General features: G+C 44.0%; 1 protein-coding gene across 2 annotated transcripts in view; it reads left to right on the plus strand.

Moving 5' to 3' along the window:
* Gorasp2 (golgi reassembly stacking protein 2) overlaps positions 1-14,554 on the plus strand; it is a 30,217-nt gene that overhangs the window by 13,245 nt on the left and 2,418 nt on the right. For both annotated transcript variants that reach the window (NR_027343.1, NM_027352.4), the window contains 8 exons: positions 1,712-1,792; positions 3,146-3,349; positions 3,775-3,861; positions 4,679-4,809; positions 8,144-8,276; positions 9,227-9,350; positions 13,633-13,719; positions 14,430-14,549. Coding sequence is in view for 1 of the 2 variants with exons in the window: in NM_027352.4 (NP_081628.3) it covers positions 1,712-1,792; positions 3,146-3,349; positions 3,775-3,861; positions 4,679-4,809; positions 8,144-8,276; positions 9,227-9,350; positions 13,633-13,719; positions 14,430-14,549 (967 nt within the window). In the remaining variant the exon portion in view is untranslated. The remainder of the gene's footprint in view (positions 1-1,711; positions 1,793-3,145; positions 3,350-3,774; positions 3,862-4,678; positions 4,810-8,143; positions 8,277-9,226; positions 9,351-13,632; positions 13,720-14,429; positions 14,550-14,554) is intronic.

The following is a 14,554-nucleotide window of genomic DNA, read 5'->3' on the forward strand; positions in this document are numbered from 1 at the left end:
CTTGGGATACTCTCACTAGTAGGTCCAGCTGGCCTAGAACTTGATATGTAGACCAGGCTAGGCTCAAACTCCTACAGATCTGCCTACCTCTGCCTCCTCAGAGCTAGGACTAAAGGTGTGCACCACTATACCACCCACATCCCTCAAAAAAATCTTATAAAGAAATAACTAATTAATGAGACCCTTTGATACTTTTTTATTAGAACTATCATCTTTAGATAATTGTTTCCTTTGATATTTAAATTATTTATAAAAAGAGTTTATAGTGGGGGGGGGATCACTGAAATGGACAAAGAATTAGATATCTAGGAAAGATGGAAGACCCATCCATGGCGAAAGTGAAAATAACATTTTGCAAACAACTCTCTTCATGGGCCTAGACTGCAAGGCCACTATCGACTCTGGTCAGGCGTCGTACGGTGCCTCCAGGTCCTCCCTTCCCTTGTTAGCCCTGCTTAGATACTTGCCCTCCTGCCTTCCCGCCCTCTCCTCTCAGTGGCTTTAGTGGACAAGAAGCTGACATCTTAGGGAGACTACTCTCCATTTCCCTCTTTATGTCCCTCTAGAGCTTCCTCAGATTTAATCCAAAATTTACAAGGAAACATAATAAAGCAGAAAAAAAAGTTAAATGCAGTAAACACTGAAATTTTTCATCTTTGTAATGAAGCATTACTTACTGAGCAAAATAAAAATACTTAGTTTTGTTGTTTAGGGCTAATGATACTAAAGTAAATTTAAACAAACAAACAAAGGCTGGGTGCTGGAGACACAGGCCTTTAATCCCAGCACTTAGGAAGCAGAGGCAATTTGATCTCTGAGTTCTAGGCCAGCCTGATCTACAGAACAAGTTTCATCCAGGGCTATAGCAAAAAAAGAGCTGTCTCAAAACACAAAAAAGGAAAGAAACATTGACCCAAAAAGTACAGTACAATTTTGAATGTTCTTCTCGGAATATCTAGTTTCATATGCATATAAATATGTATGAACTGCACTCTGCATAGCCTCAGAATTGCCCTTAGAGTCGTGTGGTCTAAAGCTGGATGGGGTGGTTCATCCCTGTAACTCCAGAACTCAGGGAGACTTAGATGGCTAACAGTTCCAGCCTGGACTACTAAAAATTAGTGCAAGCCTCATTTTTAGGGTAGTTTTGATAGTGTAAACAACCTCAAGCAAAATACAAATTCCTTATTGGGCCGGGTATGATGGCAGACACCTTTGTCCCAGCACAAGGGTCCCTGAGAATGAGGCCAGCCTGGTCTACAGAGGAAGGTCCTGTCCAAAACAATAATGACAAAAGTCACAAGCAAAAGTCTTTTGGAAAAGCGTGGAAAATTAATTGTTTCCACTTGGGGTTTGTAGGTTACATTTCTCTCACTGGCGTTAGTGTTCCTATGAGTGGAGAAAGTTTGGTAGACAATGTTGATCCACTTTACCTCTTCCCCTTGAGAGCGTCCTCTCTCTGCTAGCCCCAGATCGCTTAAGTTTGTGATTAGAGGCCTGTGCACCGCTCTGTGCTCCTTGCTTCTCCTCTGCAAGGTTAGCAGGCTGCCCTGGCATTGCTCCTTTGTTGGTGTTGAGCTGAGTGGTGCCTGAGAAATAAATGCTGGCATGTGTCTCAGCACTGGTTGTCTGCTGATTTGGGGACCTCCCATTCTGCACCCTCTGCCCCCACCTCTGATTTCATTTTCAATTTCAAATATTTCTTTTACAGGTACAGGAAAACTCCCCAGGACACAGAGCTGGACTGGAGCCTTTCTTTGATTTTATTGTTTCTATTAACGGTTCAAGATTAGTAAGTTCAACCTTTTATAATTTTGTACATAGAACTTTTTAGAACTTCTTCAAAGTGGAATTTTAAAATTTTTCTAGGTTAGGTGTGTATCAATTACCATTTAGAAATAATTATGTTGGGAGCTACTAAGATTTCTCATTTGGTAAATGCCCTTGCCACAGAAGTCTCAGGACCTGAATTCAATCTCTGAAACACATGCAAAGAGAGTGAGAAAATTGACTCAAGAATTTCTTCCTACCTCCAGATATGTACTACAGAACATGAGTGCCAGCTCTTGTGTGCTCTCACATTCCCCCCACCCCCCTCACCCCCCTCACATACACACACACACACAATCAGGTGTACACATAATATATTTAAATTTTATTTGTTTTGTTTCTTCAGGCAGGGTCTCACTATATAGCCCAGAACTTGCTCTGTAGACCAGGCTGGCCTGAAACTCAGAGATTGATTTGCCTCTATGTCCTGAATCCTGGAATCAAAAGTGTGCACCCTTGTGCCCAGCATATTTAAATTCTTAAGAGGATAATGCTAATAAACATTAAAGTCTCACATCATCTTAGAGAAGTAGAATCGCTTCAGATTTGAACTTCATATATTAAAGTTTGATTTTTTTTTTTTTAGACTATTGGCAAATGGACTAGGAAAATGGGGCTTCCCTGACAGTTTTCATGGATCCAAGTCCCATGAAACATAAATTTATTGGAACAACAAAAAAAGTTGTTCTCAAAGAAAGAAAGAGTTATTCTTTAAAAGCTGCTTTTTCTAAACTGTCTTCAGTTTACTACTGATGTAATCTGTTAAAAAAGAAATTATGTAATTTCCACAAAGGGAATTTTTAAAACAGTATCTATTTGGCTGGCTTTGTTTTATAATGGTCTTATTAAGTTTGTGCTCATACTTTGTCTTGTTTCTGACATCATGGCCTTTGGTTACACAGTACAGTAACATTATTTACAACCTTTCCCTTTTAGCCCTAATAAACAACAGAACATAGATTAGAAAGGTCTAAAATTAGACTTTAAGGTCAACACATAATTTAGATTTTAAAAGCAAAGTCATTGTAACTTTGTTAGATTTAGATGCAACTTCTTACAGGATATTTTGTTGCTTGATCACCCCAGTGTTGGCCTGGTATTCTATGATTAGATATTAGAAAAAGCAGTCTGATTGGATAATTGAGAGTTCTTAATTTCCAAACATCCTTTTACTTGGAGAAATATTTGACTGTCAATACAACTTTAGCCTGATGAGTGTATATTTATACTGATTATTAAATTATTTTATGAGATGCTTAAACTAATAATTAGCATTATTTTTAATTATTAAAGACTATGATTTCTCTGTTTTTAGAATAAAGACAATGACACTCTGAAGGATCTGCTGAAAGCCAACGTTGAGAAGCCTGTAAAAATGCTCATCTACAGCAGCAAAACCCTGGAGCTGCGGGAGGCCTCGGTCACACCGAGCAACTTGTGGGGCGGCCAGGGCTTGTTGGGGGTTAGCATTCGTTTCTGCAGCTTTGACGGGGCCAACGAAAACGTTTGGCATGTGCTGGTAGGTACTGACCATGAACTGCTCCTGGGGGTGTAAGCGTAGTGTAGAAAGCAGGAGAGCTCTGTCGTCTCCAGATTGGGAAGGCTGTAGCGATTAAGGATTGTATTCTATTATGGAGACACTATGTTTTTTTCATTTCTGAAAGATCAGTATCCATTGCCATTTAGGTATGGATTAGTTTTTAATTCAAGGAAGAAAAGCCAAAGAGCTGATAGTGCAGATAACCATAGAAATATTTTAAGTATCAAATATTATATAGTTTTTGTGGTTGGAAATGTAAATACATATATTCTCCAGTCCCTTAAATCTGACATTTCTAGTGTGGGATATTGGGGGTTCTTCAGACGCTATAGCTCCGAGCTGTCACTCTTAACGCGCCGAGAGTTGCTTTCTGTGGTTGAGTTGGGGTGTGTCTGTCGTCCTAGGAAGTGGAATCCAATTCCCCAGCAGCGCTGGCAGGATTGAGACCTCACAGTGATTACATCATTGGAGCTGATACCGTCATGAATGAGGTAATTAAAGCACTGCCTGGTAAGGAACTGTGTAGGTAGTTACTGTGTCTGGTAGTAGTCAGAGTGACATTGCCTCTCCGCTGTTGAAGTTCAGGATCTTTGCAGGATCCCTTCTGTCTGAGGATCTTAACGGGAACGTCTGAACTTGTCTGCATAAGGATGGCCGTGAGGAAACCATGGGATCCTTGCACAGCTTCTTTGTGTGATGCAGAGAGAGACAGCTTTAGAGTACCTCTAGCAAGGCTCATTTCTCATTGGTTGCACTTGTCCATCATGCACCGCTGCAGAGTCTCCCTTAGCTCAGCTGTGGTAGTCCGATCCTTTCCTCAGCCGTCAGCTAGTGCAAGTACATACAAAATCGAAATAGAGGAAAATAAGGCACCTGAGTAGCCAGGCTCTGGAGCAGAGCTCACAGTGAACACATGAGACTCTGGAGCTGGCCAGAGGCTGGCGTCTAGTGAACAAGCTTGAATTAATATGGACTTTGGATTAGACTCTGCTTGGTCAGTTGGTACTAAGTAGTGACTTTCATGCTAAGGTAGGGCCTTGAGGCTGAATTCTATTTTTTTTTCCCCCCTTGGTTTTTCTCTGTGTAGCCCTGGCTATCCTGGAACTCACTTGGTAGACCAGGCTGCCCTCGAACTCAGAAATCCTCCTGCCTCTGCCTCCCGAGTGCTGGGATTAAAGGCGTGCATCACCACTGCCCGGCGAGGCTGAGTTCTTTTCGGAAGCTTCTCGGTTGATTCTGAAGGGAGCCAGCTTGGAGGCCCAGTGTTCTCACATACAGGATCTTAAGGTTTTTCTTTATGATGTACAGTCTGAAGACCTGTTCAGCCTTATTGAGACCCACGAAGCAAAGCCCCTGAAGCTCTACGTGTACAACACAGACACAGACAACTGCAGAGAAGTGATCATCACACCAAACTCTGCATGGGGCGGAGAAGGCAGGTACGATCCTTCACAGTGAAATTATGACTGCTTAGTCTTAGCAGTCAGAGATGTGTTACAACTTTTATCTTACTACGTTATAAAAGAATGCTTTTGTTTTTAAATGACATCTTGATTTAAGAAAAAAAACAGAAAAAAAATGATGTAGAATATTGAAGTTAACAATACATTTTTTAAAGGTGCATGCCTAGGGAAAATCGCACCTATTTTATAGCCCATTTGTTTTGCTTTGCTCTGCTCTTCTTGGCCTAAGAGCCAACTGCCTTTCTGATTTGAGAAATTGTCGATTGTAAATCATAGTTAAGAAAAGCCTATGCAGAATTAAACTTCACACATATTCTCACCTCTGCTCCAATGTATGGTTTCCTTGCTTCCTAGAGCAAGGAAGGACTCCACATGGACTCATAGCCTCACAGCGTTTGTATTTCACTACCTAAGGTTCTGGAGTGAAATGTGTTTAACCACCAGAATTCTGAGTCGTTGCAAGTCAAGGAAAGTAAGATAGGGTGTCTTTCGAGCCTCTGGGCTGCCTGTGGCAGCCCTTGATCATGTTACCATTGTCTCCTGTCCAGCTTATTGCACCCAGAAGTAAAGACTTCTCAAGGCATTCCTAATTGATCCACCTCAGGGGTAGATTGTGTGCCTGGTGAGTACAGAGCCCTGGCTTTGATCCCCAGCACTGTATAAAACCAGACATTATATACATACAGCCCTCTAATCACAGCATTCAGGAAGTAGAAGCGGAAGGGCAGCAAGTTGAAGAGCATCTTGAACCACGTAAGACACTGTCTCAAAAATAACCCCCTTTAGAAGGACTGCCTCATAAACTTAATTTGCAAAGAAGCGTCTGTACTGCATTTGGGGGCACATTTTTGATTCACAGCACAGAAAGGCCCTCTCCCAGTGTGTTTTTGTTTTCGTTTTCTTTCTCTGGCTGTGATACAATACCCTGGCAGAGAGCGGCTTGTGGGGAGACAGCTGTTACCTTAGCTCACAAGTTCAGGTTGCAGGCCATCACTGTGGCAGGAGCTTGAGACATCGAGTCATAGCAAGAAAGTGAAGATGTGTGCTCAGTACTCTGCTAGTTTTCTCTGCTCTGACACAGGACAGGGACCCAGACCAAGGGATGGACTGGGCTTTCTGCATCAATCCCCACAGCTACACCACAGGCCACCCTGATCTGGACAGAACCTCACCGAGACTGTGCACACTGTGGAAGAATAGACAAGTCAGATTAGCGCCGCAGACTGCAGTGAGATGGAGCATGGGTCACAGAAACGAAATAGCTTTATACAGTGAGTCCCTGCAGCAGAGACATCACTTGTTCTTTCAGGGTTTCTTTTTTCTTTTTTTTTTTTTTTTAAGGAATTATATGTTTATTTTATATGAGTACATTCAGCCACACAAGAGGCGGGCATCAGATCCCATTGCAGATGGTTGTGAGCCACCATGTGGTTGCTGGGAATTGAACTCAGGACCTCTGGAAGAGCAGTCAGTGCTCTGACTGAGCCATCTCTCCAGCCCTTTGATCTTTCATGTTTAATGACATTGACTGTATACTGTACATCAGAGCCCTTCTGTTGTAAACATCTACCTATCGTTCCTTTCCTTTGAAGACTTTCTGCTTTTATATGGTTTAATACCATTTATGGGCATCTCTTTAGACAGTTCCTTTTTGGCCATTTTCTAAGTGTGCCCTGCCTGTGCACTCAGGATCTCGGCCTCTTGTCCTTCATTCCTCAGGAGCTGACCAGGTGTTACTCAGCCACTCTTCATTTCAAGCCTCTCTTGAATTTGCAGCAGATTTTGTTGTTGCTTCAAGCTCTTTCTCTGTCATTACCTAGTTATTTTGAATAGCAGGCACTTCGTAAGCCAGTAGGGTGGTGCCCACCCCAGTGCTGAGAAAGTTGATATAGCAGGATGGAATCCAAGTTTAAGATCAGCCTGGGCTACATAGCAAAACCCTGTTGTTCCCATCAAACACTATCCCCCAGCAAAAAACAAAACAAAACAAAACAAACAACCATCACAAAACTCCTTGCTTTAAAATGTGATTATGCCAAAAGGCGATCATTCATCAATATAGATGACTTTATCTTTCTTCCATTAATTTTGAGAGAAAGTGTAGCTTTGATATGAGAAAATGGAAGTGTAATTTTGAAATACAAAGCATCACTGTGAAAATCAGATTTGGATAAGGAAGAACTGAAGTTGGATACTGCCCACTCCACCAGCTTTTGGTAGTAGTGGGGCCAACAGAGATACCATGTGTGCCTTGGCAAAGGAGAGAGATGGAGGAATCCGTGCATAGTGGCTCTGAAAGTGCCAGGTGCCAGGGAAAGATGAGATTGTGGTGGAAGCAGATTGGAACCTTACCTTGTCAATGACCGTAAATGCAGTGGTCCAGATTTGGCTTACTTTCAGCTATAAGACTCAACTTATATAAGCTGTAAGATAAGTAAGCATTCATTGACCCCACAGTGCAGAAAAGAGCTGTCACCACATTCATATGGATTCGTGCTTGTCCCTAGAGACAGCTAAAGACCCAGGTGCAGAAAAAAGCATTCCACTGATAAAAGAACGAGCCTATTTTTTAGTTTTCGTGTTACTTCCAAGATTTTCAGCTCTGGGCAGAAGCTGATCGGCTGACTTGGGCCATGAGTTGCTTTGTTTGATTGGCAGAGTAAAGCACTGCACTCAGGACAGCAGGACTTCCCCAGAGGAAGAGGAAGAAGTGAGCCAGCAGCCTGGAAAGAAGCAGTGTGCTCACATCTGTTAGAAAGGTGCCTCTCCTAACAGTGCAGGAACAAAAGGAAGAAACTGTCATCAAATATATAAATCTGGTTTATGCTGTACTCATCAAATGATATCATCATATAGATGTGTGTAGAGATCTTCAGTGGGCAGGCAGGCAGGGTGTGATTTATGCAGTAGGTAATAATTAGGCTCTGCCTAGTACCGGAAACTGTTAAGGTAATAAAAAGCAAAGACTGTTCCTACTCGCCTTAATATTTTATTAGGGAACAGATAGTAAAAGTAAACATGCCATGTGCTGAATGGTGATAAATGTTTGAAGAAAACACAAGAACTAAGAGAAGTGCCCAGAGTGGACTTACAGTGTTATATGTAGGGTGGAGCCCAGAGACCTCTGGGAAGATGGCATTATTTAAAAGAATGAAATGCAGATGAAGACATGAGGATCAGGAGTCCAGACTACATGAGACCATGTCTCAAGAAAACCCAAAGGAGTGGGAGGAAATACATGGGCGTATATGTTTTAAAACCTCAAAGAAATGAATTTGTGTTTTATAACAATAAGAAAAATGTTTTTTAGCCTTGGATGTGGCATTGGCTATGGTTATTTGCACCGAATACCTACACGCCCCTTTGAAGAAGGAAAGAAGATTTCCCTTCCAGGACAAATGACTGGTACCCCCATTACTCCTCTTAAGGATGGGTTTACAGAGGTAAGATGTGTGGAAACCTATGTAGGTGGCTCTAGCTGAAACATTCAGTGCTGAGTTGTGCAATAAGCATCATATTGAATTTGAGGTTCCTGTACATCCGAGGGAGGTGTGTGCTGGCTGGCCTTTAGCAAACAGAGGACTGAGTATTCAGATTTGAGATCATCAGTACAGAGGACAGTTTAGACCAGTGGAAGGTGCTGAAAATGGTCACAGGGTTGTGTGGCTTGCAGGGTTAAAAACAGTTCTTAGGAAGGCATCCCAGGTGCTTGCTTCTCCTGTCTACTTGGCCACCTAAAAACCACACACCAGAAAAGATATAAAGGTGGGGCTAGGTTTTGGTGGTGGAATGTGTGTGTGTGTGCGCGCATATGGATGAGTGTCCCCAAGGAGGCCAGAAAAGAGAATTGGAGCCCTTGAAGTTAGTTATGTACAGTTGTGAACTGCACAGTCTGGGTGCAGGGAAGCAAACTCAGGTCTTCTGTAGTGCTGGCTGCTGTTTTCTCTCCAGACCCCAGCCATATTGTCTTAATCCAGCCTTCCCTACTTCCAGAGGAAGTGCAGCTTCTGAGAAATGTCTCCTTTCCTTAATTACTCTCTGTGCCTATAAGGCCTGGGGCCAGAGCCCAGGTAGTTCCACCCTCTTCCACCCAGTAATTAGTGGCGACTACCTAGAGAGGTCAGTATGTGAAGACCGTAGTGTCACATGGCAGCCAGGGAAAGGACAGAATATGATAAGAGAACGCAGAGAGTCATAGGGGATTAGAAGTGACACAGAATATAGGGACTCTAGAGTGTCTAGAGAGCAGGTTCCTGAAAGGTGGAGGCATTGTCAGGGAGAGAGAAGTGATACATTTGAGGAGGTCAGAGCCTTGAGATTGGAGAAATGAATATTTTAATGGTTTCTCAACTAATTCATAAGTAATTTTCCACCCACCCCCTTTTTTTGCTAGGTCCAGCTGTCTTCAGTCAGTCCTCCATCTTTGTCACCACCAGGAACTACAGGAGTTGAGCAGAGTCTGTCTGGACTCTCCATTAGCTCGGCACCACCAGCTGTCAGCAATGTTCTCAGTACAGGTATGTAGAGCCGTGCTCACCTAGACGGCTTTACCCACACTCTACCCCGTGCAGGTCTTCTGTTTTGGTTAATGTTGTCTTTAACAGCTATATGGAGAGAGAATGTCCATTCCATCCAACTCACCCACTTCAAGTGGCTTTTAGTTATTCACAGAGTTATACAACTAACTTCATTGCCCCAAACTCCAGAGAAACCCCCCACTCATCTCTAGCCACTCCCTGGCTTCCATAGTCTGCCAGGCTGAAGCAGCTACTAATCTTGCCACCCATTGTGGACATTTCATAGACTGTGTAGTCTTGTGACTGTTTTGTGTTCTTAGCTCAATGTTTTCAAGGATCTTTGATATTGTTGTATACATTAGCAGTTCATTCCTTTTAATTAATAATGTTTTTTTGTTTTGTTTTGTTTTGTTTTGTTTTTCGAGACAGGGTTTCTCTGTATAGCCCTGGCCATCCTGGAACTCACTTTGTAGACTAGGCTGGCCTCGAACTCAGAAATCCGCCTGCCTCTGCCTCCCGAGTGCTGGGATTATTGGCGTGCGCCACCACACCCAGCTAATTAATAATGTTTTATGGTATGACTGTGTTACATTTTCTTACCCATTTATCAACTGAGAGATATTTAGGCTGTTTCTGTTTGGCTTTCTAAGTAAGGCAGCCTGTACCCTTGTGAGCAAGTCTCTGAGTCTGTATGAGGCCACATTTCTGTGGCATGTTTACCCACATGCGTATGGAGTCACTTAGTCCCAACACAGTTCTTTTTTTCCCGTTTGCCATCTCCTGTTTTCTGGTTTCTCCTCTTTATAATGTCTGGAGTTGATTATATAGTGTCCATATTGCAGTCAGAAGCACTAGCCGAATTCTAACATTGTTTACTTAGGAAATATGGGAGGGAGTGTTTGTTTTTTGGTTGGTTGGTTGGTTGGTCGGCTGTTTTTTTGTTTTTGACTCATTTAGCTGTTTGTATTCAGAATTTGCTTATCCCCAACTCTGTTCGGGGTCAGACTGCCCATCAAGAAGCACTGATGGGCACGATGTCTGGAGTCGGTCATCTGGTTTAAACCCTGCCACTTCTCAGAGAGGTCGGGCTGCTCCACAAGGCAGCAGGCCAATCGGCCAAGCCATTCTGATGTAGTGAGAATGAGTCTTGGAGAAATTGACAACTCATTCTGACTGCTCTAGTCACATTACAGTTAAACCTGTACTGTGTTAGATGCACAGGCACCGAGGTCCCTGGAGCTGACGAAATGGCTGCTGGATACTGAAGAGACAAACAGGAATGAAACAATGCTTACTCACAAAAGACTGAATGTTTTCACTGTTGAGTCCATTTAAAAAGACAGTACTAACATGTTCAGTGTAGAACATGAATTTCAGACATGAAAGTGTCAATACCATGACATGTCAGAAGCAGCTTCCTGTTAGAAATGTTTTCCATCCCGACTTCTTGTTCTCAGAGAACTCCACATAGTAATTGTGGACAAAGGAAAGTGTGTTGGTTTTGTAGATGTTTTAGAATATTAAGTGGTGTTAATCAGTGTGAATTTTGTACACAGCACACACTCTCTGCCCTCTCCCACTGCCTTGTGTGATTTTTCTGCAGAAAGTATATTACCACTTAGAAGCCAAGGTTGTTATTGTTTGCTGTGTTTCATTTCTTCCCTCTCCTTCTGAAAGGTTGAATTTCTCTTTCTTCCGACTGACAAGGGCCTCAATGCCTAGAACACTATGAAGCAGACAGTGGGTACCCTCTAGCTAGAATGCCTGAACCCACCAACCATCCCACTCCCTTAAGAATCTGACAACAGGGGTGCTGGGGGGGGGTGGCTCAGCAGTTAGGGCACTGGCTGCTTTTGCAGAGGTCCTGGGTTTGATCTCCAGCACCCACATGGCAGCTCACAACTGTCTGTAACTCCTGTCCCAGGGGGTGCAACATTATTTTCTGGTATCTGAGGATACTATGCACCTATAGTACACAGACATATATGCAGGCAAAACACTCACACACATAAAGTAAATATAATTTTTTTAAAAATCTGATAACAGCAAAGAACACTCTTCTCCAAAAACTGCTAGGAACTTCCCAGGCTGAGTAAAGGCCATTCGTGGCCCTAGGTTACAATCCCTGGCTTAGATTCAGTTAGGTCAGTTAGTGTTTGCGCAGATATTTAAAAAGGAGCCTGCCAGCTCTGGGCAGGGGGTGGACACTCCCGGAGGCAACCCTCTCCAGCCAGCCCCCACTGCGCCCACTGCTGCATTCCCAGCTCTCATTTGCTTGTCCCAGGCTCTGCTTCTTCTTCCTCAGCCATAAACCCATGTAGTCGGCGATCCCGCATTCCAGTAACTAAATGGAACCACCAACCTCGCGGTTGCATATCACAATACCCAGTAAGACTCTTACAGCTTAATTAACCAATCAGATGTATGTATCAATAATATCACAACTTACAAGATGCCAGTACAATAATTCAGAGCCAATTGATAATGATAAAAGCTTTATCCCAATTAGTATAACCTTACGATACCACAACTACTTGTGGCTGGTAAACATCACACGAGGTTCATGCCTGCGGCCATCTTCTGTCTCCCCCTACCCTGGGACGCTCCCTGTATCTTCAGCTCTTAGTTCCGCCTCCCTTTTCCCTGTCCAATCACAGACCTCCTCTGTACTAATGTACAGGGCAGGGAAAATCTTGTGACAAGTTAGTTTTTGGTACAAAAAAATGAGATTTACCCTTTAAAAGGGAAGAAATATCATGTGAAGGGTTTTATTAGGATTTAAGCAAATCTATTTTTATTTTCTTTTTGTAAATTGTTTTTAGATTGTTTTTTAATGTGTATGAGTGTTTTGCCTTCACGTGTATACGTGCACCACACATGCTCCTGCTGCCCTTGGAAGTCAGAGAGGGCGTCAGATGCCCCGGAACTAGAGTTACAGACTGTTGTGAGCCCCGTGTGGGCTGTGGGAACCAAGCCCTCTGGAGGAGCAGCCAGTGCTGAGCCGTCCCTCCAACCTGTCTTCATTTCTTAAAGGCAAGATTTAAGGCAGAAATATAAAATAGTTATAACAATGCTATTGTCTGTTACTACTTAACAAGCACACACTGGTAACTGTGGGGTCCAGAAAAGAGAGGGGTCTCCTGTACTGGACTATGGCAGCCTGAGGTCCTAGAACTCTGGCCAGTGCCGTGACCAGGCTTTCTCTTCTCTGTTCATCTCTTTCTTTTCTTTCCTTCCTTCTCTCCTCCCTCCCCCTCTGCCCTCTTTTGCATGTCCCCAGTTTCCTCAGGAAAGCACTTTGAACACTAGTAAATAAGGCAGCTGCCTAAGGTTGGCTCACCCTGTGAAGAGCGGTTCGCTCCTGTTGCTTATTAAAACATATCCCTGTCTGGCCCAAGCCTGGCTCAGCACGGGGCTTGAGCACCTCTCCCTGGAACACAGATGTGAGCAGCAGATGTGAGGAGACACCCTGCAGCTGGAGCCCAAGTCTAAGCACCAGTTCATTTGTTTGAAACACATGCACGTAGCTTGACGATCAGTGTGTACCGGGTTTTCAATGTGCCTTTGTTTTGACTTCCATCCCTTCTATGAGGTATGGAAGTTTCCACTTGCAGAGTCACATTGGCTCTCTAAAAAGCTTTATATTTGGTATTAACTCAGATTTTGGATTTTCAGTAAAGGGTGTTCAACATGTATTACTATTGTGACAGAAAAACCTCCCACTTGAATAGGTTAGTGCCAGTATATGGGTCTTCATCAGATGGCATCCTGAGGGTCCTTGTTTGTGGAGAATATTTCCACAGCCTCTCTTGGTACAGGTGGGCTGCACTGGGTATGTAGAAGCTAAGGCTAAAGGAAGCCTAGTCCTTCTCTGCACCTCTGGGAATCCAGGTGCTGTTTGTCTGCTGAGACAGCCCTGTGATCACCCTTGTTTCTCAGGCCGCCTTTCACTGTTCCAGGGCAGAGGGGGCTCCAGCAGCCCATGCTTGCGTGTTTGCACGAGCCTGCTCTTGATCTGACCCATCTTAGGGCAGTGACAGATTTCTTGTCCAGGGAGTCTATCCAGGGAAGGCTACACAGTTTTCTTCCCTCACCAGGCTGAGGCTAAGGTGTCTGTCAGGGCCATACATGCATTGGTGAGTTAGCTCTGAAAGGTTATACATAGTAATGATACAGCCAAGAGTTCGGCCATAGTGAAGCCGGAACAGCATCCTCCTGTATGTGATCTCTTCATATCTGGCGGTAGAATTGGTTTAAAATGATTTAATGTGCTTTATTTTAGGCGTACCAACTGTACCATTGTTGCCGCCACAAGTAAACCAGTCCCTTGCTTCTATGCCACCAATGAACCCAGCTACCACATTACCAAGTAAGCAGCAGGCTAAAGACTTGTTTGATAATGGTGTTTGCTCCTGAAACTCTTTGTCTTTTAACCGTCCATTATCACTGCAGAGCTCTGTGACAGAACAAGAGTACTCTCCTTAGCAGGCCAGGAAACAGGTGCCACTTAGCCTGAGACTCCCCAACATCTCACCTTCCCACGCATGTGTGTGTAGGACTTGCTGGAGGCTCTTCTGTGGCCGCCCGGCTAAGGCGGCGCCGTAGTTATTTGTGCATTGAGATGCTCCCGTGTTAAATTGTGTGGATTCTCGGTATTTCCAGTGCAGACTAAGTCCTGTTGTCTAGCTGATATCCGTGAGATGTTACTTGAGTAATGAGTATGTGCGTTGTCAGGGCCTCCCATTACAGGGCTACAGTTGTCAGTGTGCAGATGTAGTCAGCCATGAACTGCGCATGTGCTCACACAGAACGATGGGCAGCACGGTGAGCTGTTAGTGTGTAGGTAGGCGCCTTCTCTCTGGTCCAGGGCCGTGGGAGCGTGTGTTGCTTGTGTAGCATTTGCTGCTTTCACAGCCTGATCCCTCAGACGAGGCAGAGCGCGTTCTGTGAGACTCAGTTGTCGCTCATCAGTGAACCCTGGTGTCGGAATTCTGAAGAGATCCTTTTGTCAGCGTGTGATGACCTGTCTCCTTCCCAGGGGAACGACTTACCTTGTGTTCTTTCTCGCCCTCTGCTCAGGTCTGATGCCTTTGTCAGCAGGGCTGCCTAGCCTCCCCAACCTCCCCAGCCTCTCCAACTTCAACCTCCCTGCTCCGCACATCATGCCAGGGGTCGGTTTGCCAGAGCTCGGGAGCCCGGGTATG

This window comes from Mus musculus, chromosome 2, assembly GCF_000001635.26.
Source record: "Mus musculus strain C57BL/6J chromosome 2, GRCm38.p6 C57BL/6J".
In the NCBI taxonomy this organism is placed as follows: Eukaryota; Metazoa; Chordata; class Mammalia; order Rodentia; family Muridae; genus Mus; species Mus musculus.